General features: G+C 45.6%; 1 protein-coding gene across 2 annotated transcripts; it reads right to left on the reverse strand.

The window, feature by feature from the left end:
- Nucleotides 1-1,357: 1,357 nt before the first annotated feature.
- On the reverse strand, nt 1,358-18,321 carry LOC130114016 (palmitoyltransferase ZDHHC7-like). Of its 2 annotated transcripts, XR_008810373.1 has the most exons (9): nt 18,208-18,321; nt 17,626-17,739; nt 17,194-17,494; nt 16,355-16,479; nt 14,920-15,016; nt 6,714-6,795; nt 6,166-6,296; nt 4,996-5,779; nt 1,358-1,736 (listed from the first exon to the last, which is right to left on the reverse strand). XR_008810373.1 is itself a non-coding variant. In XM_056281738.1 (8 exons), the coding sequence occupies exons 3-8, from the start codon at nt 17,491-17,493 to the stop codon at nt 5,600-5,602; spliced, it is 915 nt and encodes a 304-aa protein (XP_056137713.1). In that variant the 5' UTR covers nt 17,494; nt 17,626-17,739; nt 18,208-18,321; the 3' UTR covers nt 4,290-5,599. The 2 variants fall into 2 exon arrangements, 1 of the variants encoding a protein (XP_056137713.1); XM_056281738.1 differs by lacking the exon at nt 1,358-1,736 and having other exon boundaries at nt 4,290-5,779.
- Between the last annotated feature and the right edge of the window lie 74 nt (nt 18,322-18,395).

Genomic DNA, 18,395 nt, shown 5'->3' on the forward strand with positions numbered 1-18,395 from the left:
GTGGAAATGATTAACTTTGGCTAAATGTTGCCTCCCCGGTGTGGGAAAATTGAGGTCCGTTCACAGGTGATATGTAAGGCCACAGCCCTGTGCAGAGACTTCTGACTGCTGACTCTTTTTAACCTCGCAGAAAGACAGCCATCGCCAAGTATACAACTTATCTTTCAGTGCTATTGTTTGCATGATGTGAAGGGGGGAGAAAAAACTGGGAGGGGAAAAAAAATTCACAAGGTTTTGTTAAGCAAAAACAACACTAAAGCAGACCACACGACCAGCCATCGCTATGGTTGAGCAGCAGTTTGCCCGCTGAGATATATATCCCAGCCTGTGTAGCTGTTGTGGAAAATAACTGTAGGATAAACAGGTATGGACAGCGGAGGACACTTCTGTAAATGGCTCAACAGCTCTCAAAGAAAAATATAATATTGCACTGAAAACGTGACTTCCTCTGGAGGGAGAGAGTGTTTAGCAAGAGCTGGTTTCATTTTTTGTTTTTCATCCTGGTGAAATCTATGATTTTGTTCCCCCCCCCGGTCTTTAACCCACAATGTCACTTATCATGACATCTTTAATGGTCTTTTCTGCACTGAAAAAAAAAGCTTGTCTCAAAATTAGATATTCTGAAAGATGGTTAACACTGAACTAAAAGTCATTACTGGATATTACTGAACACATTAGTCACTTTAAAAATGCTGTTTGTGGGTTTTTACATATCGTGACATGAACATCAGGAATGGGAACATCAGAGGTAAGTTTATCAGTCCTCTGCATGTTGATGTTTAACTGCCCACATCTTGACTTCACTGGTGTATGTTTGATCATCATCATTTATACTCTCTCACACACACACACACACACACACACACATCGATGTCAACACTCCATGATCTCATCATGTGGTTTCATTTTATCTTTATTACATCTCTTTGTTGTGCAGTCACTGTTCAGGAGGAGAGCTTTCTAGAAACCCCACAGGGCCTCGCCGTCTCATCCTGCCATGTACTATTTGTGCAACGACGTTACTGAATCAAGACGCGCAATTAAGAGTTTAATTTTAAGGGGTCTTCCAACTGGAAAAAAAAAAGCCGAGTGAAAGTTTCAGGAGATGGATGTGAGACATTCTATAGCTTGAATCTTTCATGAATTCTTGTGTTTTTGGGATAAGAGTCATCTGTGTCTTCCTAAGGCAAAATTGATTTCACACGTCCCCGTCGAATTCTGTCTCCAATCCCTGCAGACTTTTTGGGTGCATGCTCAGATTTGGAGTTCAGGTTAGTGGTTGGGGTTTGGATTAGGTGTGATAAATGCTCAATCATGACCAGAGAGGCGTTAAGAGGTAGAAATGAAGGTGGTTTAATGTCTGTCCAGTAAGCAAAAAAAAAAAAAGAGAAAGAGAGAGAGAACAAAGACAGCCTGACAACACAGCTTCATGAATCTCATAAAACAAATTAAGTTGCTCTACTTCAGACACAGTCTTTGATATCTTCAGATTCCAGTCTACTTCAGCTTCCCCAAGCCTGTTCAGTTTGGAGAGATTGCAGAGGTCAGTACAGGGCAGTCAGCATGTGCCAGAGGAGGGTGCAGCCTGGAATACATACGAGAGAAGCACGTGCAGCTGGTGTTCTCCGGTCTGGGAATGAACACCAGCCAATGCTACAGAAAGACGCCATCCTTCAGCGCGGTCATAACCAACTGTTTCTGGGTAAAAGACACACAATTCACATCCTCTTCCCAAGCTGTCAGAGCACAAGAAAGTCAAACAAGAGGCAGTCATGTCGGAAACTAATATTTGGAAACTTGCAGGGTGCAGTCACTTTCATGGGGCTCACACAATTTTGATGTAAAAATTCTATGTTTCAATTCAGTGGATTTGAAGTTTGAGGTCAGAATTCACTGGGATGTAAACTAACAGCAGCTGTGCATTATGACGTAATGGTTTTGTTTTTCCTTTTTTTTCCCCCCAATTGTATCCGGCCAATTACCCCACTCTTCCGAGATGTCCCGGTCTCTGCTCCACCCCCTCTGCCAATCTGGGAAGGGCTGCAGACTACCACATGCCTCCTCCAATACATGTGGAGTCGCCAGCCGCTTTTCACCTGACACAGTGAGGAGTTTCATCAGGGGGACACAGCGCGTGGGAGGATCACGCTATTCCCCTCAGTCCCTGCCCCCCCCCCAACAGGTGCCCGGACTGACCAGAGGAGGCGCTAGTGCAGCGACCAGGTCAGACCCACATCCGGCTTCCCACCCACAGACACGGCCAATTGTGTCTGTAGGGCGCCCAACCAACCCGCAGGCAACACAGGGATTCGAACCGGGATCTCCGTGTTGGTAGGCAACAGAATAGACCGCTATGCTACCCGGACGCCCATGCATTATGACTATTAACCGGACGACCAACTAGACCTAGACACTTTATTCTAGACTACATGTACTATTACAACAATTCCAACAGGGTCATCCCACACTACAGCTGACCTTATTTTACAAGACAACCAATATTAAAATATGATTGTCTACCACACCAAATTATTCTGTAATGTATCATTAATTCTCACATCACGTCACCATCAAGACTGCGGGTAAAAAGCTGCATGAAAAATGCGGAACAAAAAAAAAAAGGAAAAAAATCCATTAATTTTTGTAATTCTTGAAACTTCAAAACTGAAAGTTTGAAAATCAATTTCATTTTCAAATCTTTCCAGTGTGCTTCTAAATCTGGCTTTCAGTTCCCCATAGTGCCAGTATTTTGGATACAACCTCAAAAGCTATTATTTTCTGCTGTAGGATAGAAACTGTCTTTTACAGTGGTGCTTGAAAGTTTATGAACCCTTTAGAATTTTCTATATTTCTGCATAAATATGACCTAAAACATCACCAGATTTTCACACAAGTCCTAAAAGTAGATAAAGAGAACTCAGTTAAACAAATGGGACAAAAATATTATACTTGGTCATTTATTTACTGAGGAATATTATCCAATATTACATATCTGTGAGTGGCAAAAGCATGTGAATTTCTAGGATTAGCAGTTAATTTGAAGGTGAAATTAGAGTTAGGTGTTTTCAATCAATGGGATGACAATCAGGTGTGAGTGGGTGCCCTGTTTTATTTAAAGAACAGGGATCTTGCCGAAGTCTGATCTTCACAGCACATGTTTGTGGAAGTGTATCATGGCAAGAACAAAGGAGATTTCTGAGGACCTCAGAAAAAGCGTTGTTGATGCTCATCAGGCTGGAAAAAGTTACAAAACCATCTCTAAAGAGTTTGTACTCCACCAATCCACAGTCAGACAGATTGTGTACATATGAAGGAAATTTAAGACCATTATTACCCTCTCCAGGAGTGGTTGACCATCAAAGATCACTCTAAGAGCAAGGTATGTAATAGTCAGCCAGGTCACAAAGGAACCAAGGGTAACTTCTAAGCAACTAAAGGCCTCTCTCACATTGGCTAATGTTAATGTTCATGAGTCCACCATCAGGAGAACACTGAACAACAATGGTGTGCATGGCAGGGTTGCAAGGAGAAAGCCACTGCTCTCCAAAAAGAACATTGCTGCCTGTCTGCAGTTTGCTAAAGATCACGTGGACAAGCCAGAAGGCTATTGGAAAAATGTTTTGTAAACGGATGAGACCAAAATAGACATTTTTGGTTTAAATGAGAAGCGCTATGTTTGGAGAAAGGAGAACACTACATTCCAGCATAAGAACCTTATCCCATCTGTGAAACATGGTGGTGGTAGTATCGTGGTTTGGGCCTGTTTTGCTGCATCTGGGCCAGGACAGCTTGCCATCATTGATGGAACAATGAATTCTCAATTATACCAGCGAATTCTTAAGGAAAATGTCAGGACATCTGTCTGTGAACTGAATCTCAAGAGAATGTGGGTCATGCAGCAAGACAACGACCCTAAGCACACAAGTTGTTCTACCAAAGAATGGTTAAAGAAGAATAAAGTTAATGTTTTGGAATGGCTAAGTCAAAGTGCTGACCTTAATCCAATCAAAATGTTGTGGAAGGACCTGAAGCGAGCAGTTCATGTGAGGAAACCCACCAACATCCCAGAGTTGAAGCTGTTCCGTACTGTGGAATGGGCTAAAATTCCTCCAAGCCAATGTGCAGGACTGATGAACAGTTACCAGAAACGTTTAGTTGCAGTTATTGCTGCATGAGGTGGGGTCACATTAGATACGAAAGCAAAGGTTCACATACTTTGCCACTCACAGATATGTAATATTGGATCATTTTCTTCAATAAATAAATGACCAAGTATAATATTTTTGGGTTCTCTTTATCTACTTCTAGGACTTGTGTGAAAATCTGATGATGTTTTAGGTCATATTTATGCAGAAATGTAGAAAATTCTAAAGGGTTCACAAACTTTCAAGCACCACTGTAGTCAGTATTAATGAGCCACAACTGCAACATGGCAACTGGCTGTGACTGGGCATTCACATCGATTACTACAAAAACTCTAAGCGACAGGAAGTCAGTTATTTTCAACAGCAGCTGACGACAAACAGGCATCAGTAACAGCAACGGGGTGGCAAAGGAAAGTTTAAAAATGTTCAACTTTATTCAAATGTGCTATGCCTTGTAGGCACGAGAAATCAAGCGAACCAATCATTAGAGCGCTTGTCCGTGAGTCCTACAAGAAATGGATGCGCACAAAATTGGCTCCTACTCGACCTTTGTCCCCACTGGAGGAAAAGTTTATCACTGCAGTCTCTGGGTTCTCGATTCTAATACAATCGCCCTATGTTATCTAAGTAGCTGAAAAAAGAAATCACACTGAAGTGCATGAAAACATATTGGCTAGTTGGACAGCTATGTTTTTAGCATCAAAGCTAAGCAATGTCAGAAAATAGCCGCTCAATCGGACCTGGCTATGTAAATTCTGATTCAAGTACAGATACGCCTACAAGCGACACAATCTGGGAGACAAAAGCAACTCATCACTTTTTCAGTAATAGATGTGAACACCGAACTCACTGGAGGTATGGGACTGAGTAGATCTCTAGTGGCACCTTCACTCAATTTAACTGTGGCCAGTCACAGTTAAATTGGACTCAACACCGCGAAAACAGCATCCCTGGACTGCAGCGACCTACTCGGCCAGACATGAACTGACAGTACTTGGGTGATATTCTCATGAGCATCCTAGCAGGGTACTTGTTTTTCTCTTTCTCCTCCCACAGGGGGGAGGTCAGAGGTCAAGTTCAGATAGATAGATGCAGCCTTGAAGCTGAAAGGGATTTGGCGTCTTGCTTAAGGATACTTCAAGCATGTTTGAGGCTTTTTCTGACCGCTAGATCCTCCTCCTGCCCCAACATAGCAGCATAGTTCCCCTGAAATGGGAGGGGAAAAAAAGAAGTCATAGTTATTGATGATTTTAACTGCAGGACTAGGTCCTTTCACAGCACAGTTGTGCTCTGCTCTATACCAGTGATGGCCTGCATGGCTCCAGTTCAAAACAAACGTCCACTGCGGGTGGTAACCTTCCAGTCCTTCCTGTCAGTTTGGTGTGGTTTGTCAGGGATCCGGGAAAAAGTCTGGTTGGGATGTGGCTGAGGTTTGATTGACAGGTGGTCAGACGTTAGACGGAAAACTCTGTCCCACCCTTGCGGAGGCGTTTGGGGAAGAGGGGTCTCAGTCTGAGCCCTGCAAAGGGGTTGATCCACAGCAGGGATGGCTGGCCTCCAAACACATTTCTCATCCCTTCCCAACGCGTCTGACGCTCCCAGGTAGGCTTCTCATTCTTCAGACGCTCAATTTCCTGTTGGACAGACAGACAAGACAGTGGTGTTTACCATATTTATCTGATTTGGAGAATGTAATGTGATGTGAATGTAAAGCCCTCTGAGACCATAAGTGAGATTTAGGGCTGTGCATATAAACTTGAATTGACAGAGAGATAGGTGAGCAGACAGGAATATAGACAGGAAAAGAGGACAAGGACAGGCAGGCAGGCAGACAGAATAATCTACAAGCTGACTGGGAGACAATAAGACACAGTCACAGAAAGGTAGAGAGACAAATTCATGTAGAAGGAATACTAACTAAAGAAATGAGAAATGGTTAACTTCTAAATTATGTCTTACTACTCTCTAAAACTAGTCCGACTGTGGTCTATCTGTGGGTGTGGTCTGAATGCCTACTCACCGTCTCATCATTGCAGATGGAGTGGACCTGTGTGCCGAACATGACGGCTGTGAAGGTGAGAAAGAGGAGGCCCTCCAGGCAGAGGAAGATCATCAGCATCACTGTCACAGGAGGGGAGAAGTCACTGCATTCTAGACAGAGAAAACACACACACACACACACACACACACACACACACACACACACACACACACACACACACACACACACACACACACACACAAGCTAGCCTCAGAACACATGGCTCAAGTCGAGTAGCATTAAATCAAACCATGGAGCTATCTCAAAAAATGTCCACTACTAATAAAGACTTCAGGCCAGAACCCATGTTAGTAACCAACAAATGACAAAATAGCCTACAGGTCATTCTTCACTTGGATTATGGGATCTTTGGTACAACTGACAGCAAGGGTTGTACCTTTTAACTACATCACCATGGTAAACATAATCACGGAGTAAAATAAAACACTTCTTCAGGGATAACTGCCACAAACAGAACAGGAAAATTAAGTATATCGAAGCATCGTTTTGCGTTGAATGCTACTCACCACTCCACTGTACCCTGATACAGGTCACAAACTGGTAGCCACAGAGCAACAGGGCATGGCTGGAGATAATGGAGATGTACATCTGGAAAGACAACATGATAATGAAGGTATAACCCTATGGTAAGTGTGCTCCAGTAATGCTTAGTACTCAGACATAGAGACATTATTTTTGAAGAGCATCCTTGTACACACTATACTCTGTATAGCTTGTATAGTAGTTGTGTTATCCAGCCGAGGTTTAAATCTATTTACTGGATGTCTTAACCTTTCAGTTTGAAGATGTTTCGCCATTCATCTGGATGGCTTCTACAGCTTCGACACTGAATGGAGAAACCTCATTATTTATTGCTGTGGTAATGACACGTCTCTTTTTGGAAGAGGATCTGAGTTGGGACATCAAATCATGCGTTTGGGGGGGGGGGTTTGGCACGATCTCAACATGACATCACTCACCCGGACCACCTCTACTTTCCCTGAACTAGGCCAGAGGTGACCTCAGGCTGTGACTGCTCCTTCTCCCCTTTAGCCCCAATTTCCTGGGACTGGGCCAGCGTGGTGTGTTGGGGGAAACCGCTGAGGCAGTGATGATATGGCAGCTTTATTTGCAGCAGACAAATGATGCTGTAACCCCTCACCCCCACCCCACCCTGTTTAGAAAGGGTTGCTCTAGTTTAACATACAACGATGAGCCAAAACATTATGACCACCTGCCTAAGATCCTGTTGGTCCGCCGTGTGCAACCAAAACAGTGCCGACCCGCCGAGGCATGGACTGTACAAGACCTCTGAAGGTCTCCTTTGGTATCTGGCACCAAAACATTAGCAGCAGATCCCTCAAGTCCTGTAAATTGAGAGGTGGGGCCGCAGTGGATCAGACTTGTCCGTCCAGCACATCCCACAGATGTTCGATTGGATTGAGATCTGGAGAATTTGGAGGCCAGGACAACACTGTGAACAGTTTATCATGTCCCTCAAACCATTCCTGAACAATGTGTGCAGTGTGGCAGGGCACATTAACCTGCTGAAAGAGGCCACTGCCATCAGGGAATACCATTGCCATGAAGGGGTGTACCTGGTCTGCAATCATGTTCAGGTAGGTGGCACGTGTCAAACTGATGTCCATTTGAATGTCCGGACCCAGGATTTCCCAGCAAAACATTGACCAGAGCATCACACTCCCTCCAGTGACTTGTTGTCTTCCCACATTGAATCCTGATGCCATCATATCCCCAGATAAACCGCACACACGCACATGGCCATCCATGTCAATGAAAAGAAATCTGGACTCATCAGACAAGGCGACCTTCTTCCACTGCTCCAAGGTCCAGTTCCAACACTCGCGTGCCCATTGTAGGTGCTTTCAACAGTGGACAGGGGTCATCATGGGCACTCTGAGCAGTCTGCAGCTACGCAGCCCCATACACAGCAGGATGCGATGCACTGTGAGTTGTGACACATTCCTCCCGTAACCATCACTAAATTTTCTTTGACTTGTGCCACAGTAGAACTTCTGTCGGTATAGACCAGATGGGATAGCCTCGTGCATTGATGGGCCTTGAGCACCTAACACCCTGTCGCCGGTTTGTGGTTTGTCCCTCCTCGGGTCACTGTTTGTAGGTACTCACCAATGCTGACTGGGAGCACCTCACAAGCCTTGCCATTTCAGAGATGCCCTGACCCAGTTGTCTGGCCATAACAATATGGCCCTTGTCAAAGTTGCTCAAGTCTTTACTCCTGCCAATGTCTCCTGTATGCAACATGTTGACTACGGGAACTGATTGTTTGCTTCTAGTCTCGTCTACCCAGACCTTGACATATGTCCTTGTTTAGAGATGATCAACATTATTTGGTTCCCCTGTGAGTGGTCATAATGTTTTGGCTGATCAGTGCATTTAGCCTCCTTAACTCCTCTTTTGAACCATCTGTTCCCCCTGTCTAGAATGTGTACTTCCAGGTCCTTGGAACTGAGATTCTTGTAAATGAGGGTAAACCGCTGAGGATTCTCCACCCGGCATCAGAACTGATGAAGCCATCTGGATGAATGGCGAAATGTCTTCAAACTGAAAACTTAACACGTCCAGTGAACAGATGTAATCCTCTCCTGGACACTGATGAGACAGACCCACAAAGAGAGGATGAGTGTGTGTGTGTCTCATCCACTCCGCCGGTCAGTACAAACCTGAACAAGCTTCAGATCAACGGCGAAACGTCTTCACCTCTTTTTGGAAGCATCAGTTGACAAGATTTGATTCATATCTCATCAGTGATGTCTTAAAGAAACATCTGTTTTTCTGTCTTGCTGACATTAACTTGACTTCCGGTAGCCTGGTTTAAGCTACAACATTAGAGGCATCCAGGCTAGCCAAAAAGTGAAACTTTTCTCAGGATAGGCCAGCAACCTAGGGTGCATTCATTAGAGCAAGTGTAGCTCTAATAATACAGACAACCTGTTGCATTTGCACTTTTTTAACCCTAGTGAAATACTGTTTTATTTTTCTATTTTTTTTATCCCTTACTGTATGCATACAGGTGAAGAATCCTGACAACCCACCCTGGACACTTTTTGGTGAAAACACAGACAACTTATAGCCCATTTGAAATCATATACTTGACAACTTTACAATATGAAATGCAATATTATCTGCCTCTCTATGTGTCAAAAGTATTACTGGATTTCAAAATAGTTGGTGACCGTGTGTAGGCTTAATACTGATTAAAGTGGAAATCTCAAATATTCAGTTTATGTTTTGTTTTTGATTTTTGGCATACACTTCCCAAGAGTCATTTCGAAACTGCTAAATAGTTTGTCTGCCATGACCTGGAACACAGTGTTTGTTGTGCCTTTCTTCTCTGGTGGACCGGCTGCTTCTGGGTGACACACGACACAACAGTATGGGATTTTTTTTTTGTGGATTCCCCCCCCCCTTTTTTTTTCCTCCCCATCTGTATCCAGCCAATTACCCCACTCTTCCAAGCTGTCCCGGTCGCTGCTCCACTCCCTCTGCCGATCCAGGGAGGGCTGCTGACTACCAAATGTCTCCTACGATACATGTGGAGTTGCCAGCCGCTTCTTTTCACCCGACAGTGAGGGGTTTCGCCAGGAGGACATAGTGCGTGGGAGGATCACGCTATTCCCCCCAGTTCCCCCTCCTCCCTTAACAAGTGCCCCAACTGACCAGAGGAGGCGCTAGTGCAAGCGACCAGGATACATACCCACATCCGGCTTCCCACCCGCAGACGCGGCCAATTGTGTTTGTGCCCGACGAAGACGGAGGTAACACGGGGATTTGAACCAAAGTTCCCTGTGTTGGTAGGCAATGGAATAGACTGCTACGCTTACCCGGATGCTCTGAGTTTTACTTCTTGACTATCAAGCAGATTTAGCAAACCAAGGTCACAGAGGATCTTGACTAACCGACGAATTATCAATAGCTAAAACTCAGGTCCAACCATGTTTTTTTCTTATTTGGATTTTCCCCCTTTTTCTCCCCAATTGTATCTGTTCAATTACCCCATTCTTCCAAGCTGTCCAGGTCGCTGCTCCAACCCCTCTGCCGATCTGGCTACCACATGCCTCCTCCGATACATGTGGAATCGCCAGCCACTTCTTTTCATCTGACAGTGAGGAGTTTCACCAGGAGGATGTAGTGCGTGGAAGGATCACGCTATTCCCCCCAGTCCCCCTCCCCTTGAACAGGCGCCCCGATCGACCAGAGGAGGCGCTTGTGCAGCGACCAGGACACATACCCACATCCAGCTTCCCACCCGCAGACACAGCCAGTTGTGTCTGTAAGGACGGCCAACCAAGCCGGAGGTAACATGGGGATTTGAACCGGCGATCCCCGTGTTAGTAGGCAACACGCAATAGACCGCTTCGCCTCCCGGACAACCAGTCCAACCATGTTTTTTGTTCAGCAGTTGGGGGAGTGCTGATACAAAAGCACTGGGGACTGTGTGATGTGAGATAGAGCTCTGGAATTTACATTACATTACAGTCATTTAGCTGACGCTTTTATCCAAAACGAAATACAATAAGTGCATTTAACGTAGGAAATCAGGAGAACTACTAGTCATCAGAGGTCATAAGTGCATCTAAACAAGCATCTAAGAGCAAAGCCAGTGCTAAAGTAAAAGTGCAAAAAATAATTATTTTTTTTAATGAGTGAATACAATAAGTGCTAAGGAAAAGTAACAGGGTAGTAGTTCTTCAAGAGGTGAGTTTTCAACCTGCACCGAAAGATGGGCAGCGACTCTGCTGTCCTTACATCAGTGGGGAGTTCATTCAACCACTGTGGGGCCAGGACAGAAAAGAGTTGTGACTGGGTCGATCGGCAGCAGGGGCTTCTGAGCGACAGGGCAACCAGGCGTTCCGAGGCAGCAGAGCGAAGTGGTCGGGCATTTTAAGACCAGAGTCTTAAAATGGATGCAAGCAGCTACTGGGAGCCAGTGTAGGGACATGAGAAGGGGAGTTGTGTGGGAGAACTTCGGGCGGTTGAACACCAGATGAGCTGCAGCTTTCTGAACAAGCTCCAGAGGTCTGATGGCCGACGCCGGGGCACCAGCAAGGAGGGAGTTGCCGTAGTCCAGCCGGGAGATGACCAGAGCCTGGATGAGCACCTGTGCCATCTCGTCGGTGAGGAATAGGCGAATCCTCCTGATGTTATAGAGGGGAAATCTGCAGGAGTGAGCAACCGATGCAACGTTTGCAGCAAACGACAGTTGGTCGTCCAGGATCACACCCAGATTCCTCACAGTCCGAGTTGGCATCACCATGGTGTTGTCAATGGTGATGGCCAGGTCTCGGTGCGGGCAACCTTTCCCTGGGAGCAACATCAGCTCTGTCTTGTCCAGATTGAGCTTCAGGTGGTGTGTCGCCATCCACTCCGAGATGTCAGTCAAGCACGCAGCAATGCGTGTCTCTACTTGTGTATTAGAGGGAGGAAAGGACCAGATCAGCTGGGTGTCATCAGCATAACAATGGTAAGAGAAGTCATGCGAGCGAATAACAGAACCCAGGGATGTCGTGTACAGGGAGAAAAGGAGAGGACCCAGAACCAAACCTTGTGGAACGCCTGTAGTCAGTCTGCGAGGCTCCGACACAGATCCCCTCCATGTCACCTGGTAGGAGCAACCCGTCAGGAAGGATGCAAACATTGAGAGTGCAGAGCCTGTGACAACCAGCCCCTCGAGGGTAGAGCGAAGGATCTGGTGGTTCACTGTGTCGAACGCAGCTGACAGGTTCAGGAGTATCAGGACAGAGGAGAGAGTTTGCTCTCGCAGAGTGCAGCGATTCTGTCACTGCAAGGAGGGCCGTCTCTGTCGAGTGACCCACCCTGAACCCAGACTGGTTGGGATCCAGGAGGTTGTTCTGGTGGAGGTACAAAGAAAGTTGGTTAAAGACAGCACGTTCGAAAGTTTTGGATAGAAAGGGTAGAAGGGAAACCGGTCTGTAGTTTTTGACGTCAGAGGGGTTAAGTGATGGTTTCTTGAGAAGGGGGGTGACTCTTGCTGTCTTGAAGGCAGATGACAAGCATCCTGCCTGGAGGGAGGTGTTGATGAGGTGGGTTAGAAAGGGAAGGAGTTCAGGTGCTATAGACTGAAGAAGAGGGGAGGGGACCGGGTCAAGGGAGCATGTGGTGGGGCGACTGGATGTGATGAGGTTTAGGACCTCGTCGAGTGAGAGGGGAGCAAGGTGGGATAGGGTGGGATGTGGAGAGGTGAGGGAGGGTGCAGAGGGTGGGATAGTGCAAGCAGCACAACAATTACCAAGGTGTACATATAGGCGTCAGTAAGAAACAAAATAGACAATCTTCGCTATTGTATCTTTAAATTAGCATTTTTGCACATTCTTTAGTCTGCCTGCTGCTGATAAAGCTTCCCTTGGTGGCCAAGTAAAGTCGATTTCATTTTATCCTATCCTATCTTATCACCAAGCTGTTTATTACACACAGGTCAATCATGACTCACAGTGTGGTCCATTTTTGACAGTTTAGATGCCAGATGATGGTTGGGGATATCACAGCCCCTCTGGTAAATACAATGAGTCTCCAGCTGACATAACCTCTGTATTAACAGGAATAAACGCCAGTGCATGGTTTCATACAGGAGGTTTGTGCAATTCCAACAGGTTGCGGTATAACATTTATGTCAGTGTTGATGCATGGGAAACAAGCACAACCAGCTGCTGAGTGACAGATCTGAGGATCATTTAGTATTTGGAGGGGTCGTGACACAAGAGCAAAAGACTTTTTTTTTTTACTGAAAACATTTTAAATGTCAGACGGAAACAGGTCAAAGACTGGATAAAAGAAATTAAATTATCTGGAACACTAATTGAGTGACACAATCGCCATCTGCTGGCAAGCATATAACTCACTCCTTTATACACACACACACACACACACATACACTCACTGGCCACTTTATTAGGTACACCTTGCTAGTACCGGGTTGGACCCCCTTTTGCCTTCAGAACTGCCTTAATCCTTCGTGGCATAGATTCAACAAGGTACTGGAAACATTCCTCAGAGAGTTTGGTCCATATTGACATGATAGCATCACGCAGTTGCTGCAGATTTGTCAGCTGCACATCCATGATGCGAATCTCCCGGTCCACCACATCCCAAAGGTGCTCTATTGGATTGAGATCTGGTGACTGTGGAGGCCATTTGAGTACAGTGAACTCATTGTCATGTTCAAGAAACCAGTCTCACCGGCCACTTTATTAGGCACACCTGTCCAACTGCTCGTTAATGCAAATTTCTAATCAGCCAATCACATGGCAGCAACTCAATGCATTTAGGCATGTAGACATGGTCAAGACCATCTGCTGCAGTTCAAACCGAGCATCAGAATGGGGAAGAAAGGTGATTTAAGTGACTTTGAACGTGGCATGGTTGTTGGTGCCAGACGGGCTGGTCTGAGTATTTCAGAAACTGCTGATCTACTGGGATTTTCACGCATAACCATCTCTAGGGTTTACAGAGAATGGTCCGAAAAAGAGAAAATATCCAGTGAGCGGCAGTTCTGTGGGCGAAAATGCCTTGTTGATGCCAGAGGTCAGAGGAGAATGGCCAGACTGGTTCGAGCTGATAGAAAGGCAACAGTAACTCAAATAACCACTCATTACAACCGAGGTATGCAGAAGAGCATCTCTGAACGCACAACACGTCGAACCTTGAGGCAGATGGGCTACAGTAGCAGAAGACCACACCGGGTGCCACTCCTGTCAGCTAAGAACAGGAAACTGAGGCTACAATTCGCACAGGCTCACCAAAATTGGACAATAGAAGATTGGAAAAACGTTGCCTGGTCTGATGAGTCTCGATTTCTGCTGCGACATTCGGATGGTAGGGTCAGAATTTGGCGTCAACAACATGAAAGCATGGATCCATCCTGCCTTGTATCAACGGTTCAGGCTGGTGGTGGTGGTGTAATGGTGTGGGGGATATTTTCTTGGCACACTTTGGGCCCCTTAGTACCAATTGAGCATCGTGTCAACGCCACAGCCTACCTGAGTATTGTTTCTGACCATGTCCATCCCTTTATGACCACAGTGTTCCCATCTTCTGATGGCTACTTCCAGCAGGATAACGCGCCATGTCATAAAGCTCGAATCATCTCAGACTGGTTTCTTGAACATGACAATGAGTTCACTGTACTCAAATGGCCTCCACAGTCACCAGATCTCAATCCAATAGAGCACCTTTGGGATGTGGTGGACCGGGAGATTCGCATCATGGATGTGCAGCTGACAAATCTGCAGCAACTGCGTGATGCTATCATGTCAATATGGACCAAACTCTCTGAGGAATGTTTCCAGTACCTTGTTGAATCTATGCCACGAAGGATTAAGGCAGTTCTGAAGGCAAAAGGGGGTCCAACCCGATACTAGCAAGGTGTACCTAATAAAGTGGCCAGTGAGTGTATATATATATATATATATATACATCCATCCATTGACCAGACCGCTTATCCTCCTCTCAGGGATGCGGGGATGATGGAGCCTATCCCAGCAGTCACTGGGCGGCAGGCAGAAAGGTCACAGGCATCAGTCATTGCCTGGGTGCTGTGGCTCTGACCCTTTACCCCCTTACTGCTGGTTCTTTGGTTATAATCGAGGCTTAGTTATGCTACTGTTGCACCAGCTCTAAGTACCTCTGCATCAGAGTGTCAGCAAAAGGATTAGGGAGTGAAGATAGACTCACGGTGAAGAGGACAAAGAAGCGCTGGTTGTTTTCTCCGACGCAGTTGTTGACCCAGGGACAGTGGTGGTCCATCTTACGGATGCAACGCTTGCAGATGCTTGGGGAAAGCCAAGGAAGACAACAGTGTTACTTCCAGCCAAGATTTTTACCCCTCAGGTTGGAGAGGGCCCTAACCAGTAGCCTGTCAGGCCTGACGAGCATTCATCACAGCTGTCTGTTGGGATTCATCTTACTCAAACGTTTATCATGCAACTTGATTGATTATCATTATTAGTTAATTATTGTTACTATTAACAATAATAATAATACATGTTATTTGTACAGCACTTTTCAAAATACTCAAAGACACTTTAGTTTAAATTGTTTAAAATAAACATACAAGCACCACACCAAAACCATAAAACACACAACATTAATCACACATTAAAAGCAATTCTGAAGATGTGAGTTTTGATTAGTTGTTTGAATATGGACAGATCTGTGCAGCCTCTGATTTGTTTGAGGAGAGAGTTCCAGAGGGAGGGGGCAGCAATGGAGAAGGCTCTGTCGCCCCAGGTTTGGTGCTTGGTCCTGTGTTGTGGAGACAGGAGGTTGATGCTGGAGTAGCAAAGGCTACAGGAAGGAGTATGGTAGTGGAGCAGGTCAGTGAGGTAGGAGGGGGTCTAGTGATGGAGGGATTTGTGAGTGCGGAGAAGGACTTTGAATTGGATCTGTTGTGGGACAGGGAGCCAGTGGAGGTTCTGGAGGACAGGGGTGATATGGTTACGGGAGTGGGTGAGCAGACGGGCAGCAGAGTTCTGGATGTACTGGAGTTTGTTTAGGACTTTGGATGATGAGCCATAGAGAATGCTGTTGCAGTAGTCAATTCTGGATGTGATGAAGGCATGGATCAAGGTTTCCGAAGCAGAGAAAGAGGGTGATGGGTGGAGACATTTTTTTTAGGTGGAAAAAAAGAAGTTCTGGTGATTTGATTGACATGGTGGTGGTTGCTGTTGAAATAGGTTGCTGTTGAAAATGATTCCAAGGTTGCGGATGTATGGGGAGGGAAACGGAGTGGATTTACTGATGGTAAGGAAGAAGTTGTGAGAGGTTTTGGTAAGGGATTTTGAGACTAAATTATCATAAATCATGTCAGATTTATGATAATTTTGTTAATTTTGTTTGAGGAAGGTGGCTTGCATCCATGATTTAATTTCAGTGAGACAGTTGGTCAGAAAACCTTGCTTGACAGAAAGGTTTTCCTGAACATTTTTTCTCTCATATTCCAAATTTTACCACCATTGCACTGCCAACTGTTTTTAAAAACAGACACAAAGCTCTGGAATGATGAGCAGCTACAAAACTCAATTTCCATCATGGAAATTGAGTTTTTGGATGGCATGTTTGATTTGATTAGCAAAGCCTAAAAGCACCTCTCTCTTTAGCCTCCCCTCACCTGCAGTGGTGGGCCCTCTCAGGCTTGATGCTACAGCATTTGGGACACTTATAGATGACTTCCCCTGGCTTCAGATGCAGACTCTCCATGTACTTCTTAGTGGCGTTGCCTTTAGGTACAGCTCCCTGAAGACATAACAGATGGAAAATACACAAGATGGATAGAGTAGATACACAAGCAGAACTGATGGCTCTAGCTAAACTGGACATTTTTATATAACTAATCTTACAAAGTGAATGTCAACTAGATCATTATATTCTACAGCTGAACATTACAGCACTGTGACTCATGTAGCGGATCATTATTACAACAACACAGGTAAGTGAAATAACAGAGGCCTCAACACTTTTACACACAACTGAAAACTAGGAAAGGATCAGCCTCCTTGGTTCTCAACACACCTTACACAACCACTGTCAATGATAGGGTTATGTCCTTTTTATACTGGTGTTTGTTCCATTAACACCTGTTATAACCACTATTACTCCCTTTTTTCACTACAGGAGCTTGCGGACTACCTTATTGTGCAAATCCTTCACCTTTATGTTGCACTATGACTCTTGAACTTTGAAAATACCTCTGCTTATGTAAGGCTGGGATTTACCCGTGGATGACAAGACGGTGACACAAACTCTTCTACAGTTTGTGGAATAGTAATCATCCCATAATGAGCATTTGGTGACTGACCTTCAAGTCAGTCACCAAATGTTAGCTCTGGACCAATAACTGACAGTGTTTATCCATCAAGACAGGTGTGTTGCGCTCATATTGTGTGCCACCGTGATAAAAGCCTGCAGCTGAGTAGAAGCCCTGTCTGACATCTCCTTCAACCTGCTCACCGGGTCAGTCAGCATGGTACGCAGATGGGAGGCCAGGGCAAGCACAGCCAGGCAGTTGAAGAGAACCCCATTGACCACAGCATACCAGAAACTCTTCGAGGGCAGTAGCATGACGAAGGTGACCACGAAGTCAGCATAGAACACCAGGAACCAGGTAATGAAGGCACACACCATACCACAGCCGTCCTGGATGAACCACACACGCTCTGCCTCCTCCCCGGGGCCCCCTGCCGCAGTGTCATTCCCGGCCAGCAGGGGGTGATGCTGCTCCACATCTCTCAGCCGATGTCCCGAGGACATGCTGCCCTCCAGAACAGACAAACAGTAACAGTGAAACGGGCAGCGGTACTCCGGTACCTATGCACTAATACGCTGAAGTTCAATCGATGAAATGTATATCCTCACTAGTCCCGCCGCAAAATCCATACTTACTCAAAATGTGAGTTCTACTTCATAACGTTAACTTGATCCTTTTTTTTTTCTTCCTTTTTTTTTTGTCTTCCCGTCTCATCAATTCTCCAGGTCCTCCGCTTTTGGGTCACGCAGCTGAAAACAGATGCGGTCAGCAACAGAAACACCGTCACTGGGCACGTTTGCGACCACCGATGGACAAATTAGTTCGCCTTTTCGTATTTAAGGGTTGGAAAAATAGAAACGAGGTTAGCGGGAACGGCGTTTCTGAAAACGATGCCATTTGTTACGGCAATGCAGTTACCGCTCGCTATATTACACGCGCAACATAGCGTTTGAAGCTGGCTATAGCTAGCTAACACGGCGACTAGCTTAGCTCCCAAGCTGTCACTCCCCAAATTTTAGGCATATATGATTTGACCCAATTCATTTTGTATGATCAAACAACGATAACCGCGGTGGTGCGCCGGCAGAACTGGGTTATCGCATCTAGTTTGACAGCAGGTAGCGCCAGCATCATGACCAGCTGCTACAGCAACTCAAAACACATTGGGGGGGGGGGGGGGAAAAAGCTTCGCTGTGCGAGACAGTTTTATAATTTACCTTCTTATGACCTGATAGGCGCCAGCAAATCATTTATAGTCGGCAGAAGTTACGCTTTTATACTTTTCTTGTTAACTTCTTTGGCTCAGATGCTTCATTCATCCATTCAATTCGAGAAAGCCCGTCCAGCTGTTTATCTGGGAAGATGGGCTTCCGCTGTCCAGTGACGTTACTCCGCGAGCGTCTCC

Source organism: Lampris incognitus, chromosome 6 (assembly GCF_029633865.1).
Source record: "Lampris incognitus isolate fLamInc1 chromosome 6, fLamInc1.hap2, whole genome shotgun sequence".
Lineage (NCBI taxonomy): Eukaryota > Metazoa > Chordata > Actinopteri > Lampriformes > Lampridae > Lampris > Lampris incognitus.

Coding starts and splice junctions, on each gene's coding strand:
- LOC130114016 (XM_056281738.1), bottom strand. CDS start 17,493: ATGTCCTCGGGACATCGGCTGAGAGATGTGGAGCAGCATCACCCCCTG. Junction 16,480..17,193: donor GTACCATGCTGACTGACCCG/GTGAGCAGGTTG, acceptor TTATGTCTTCAG/GGAGCTGTACCTAAAGGCAA. Junction 6,297..6,713: donor TATCAGGGTACAGTGGAGTG/GTGAGTAGCATT, acceptor TTCTCTGTCTAG/AATGCAGTGACTTCTCCCCT.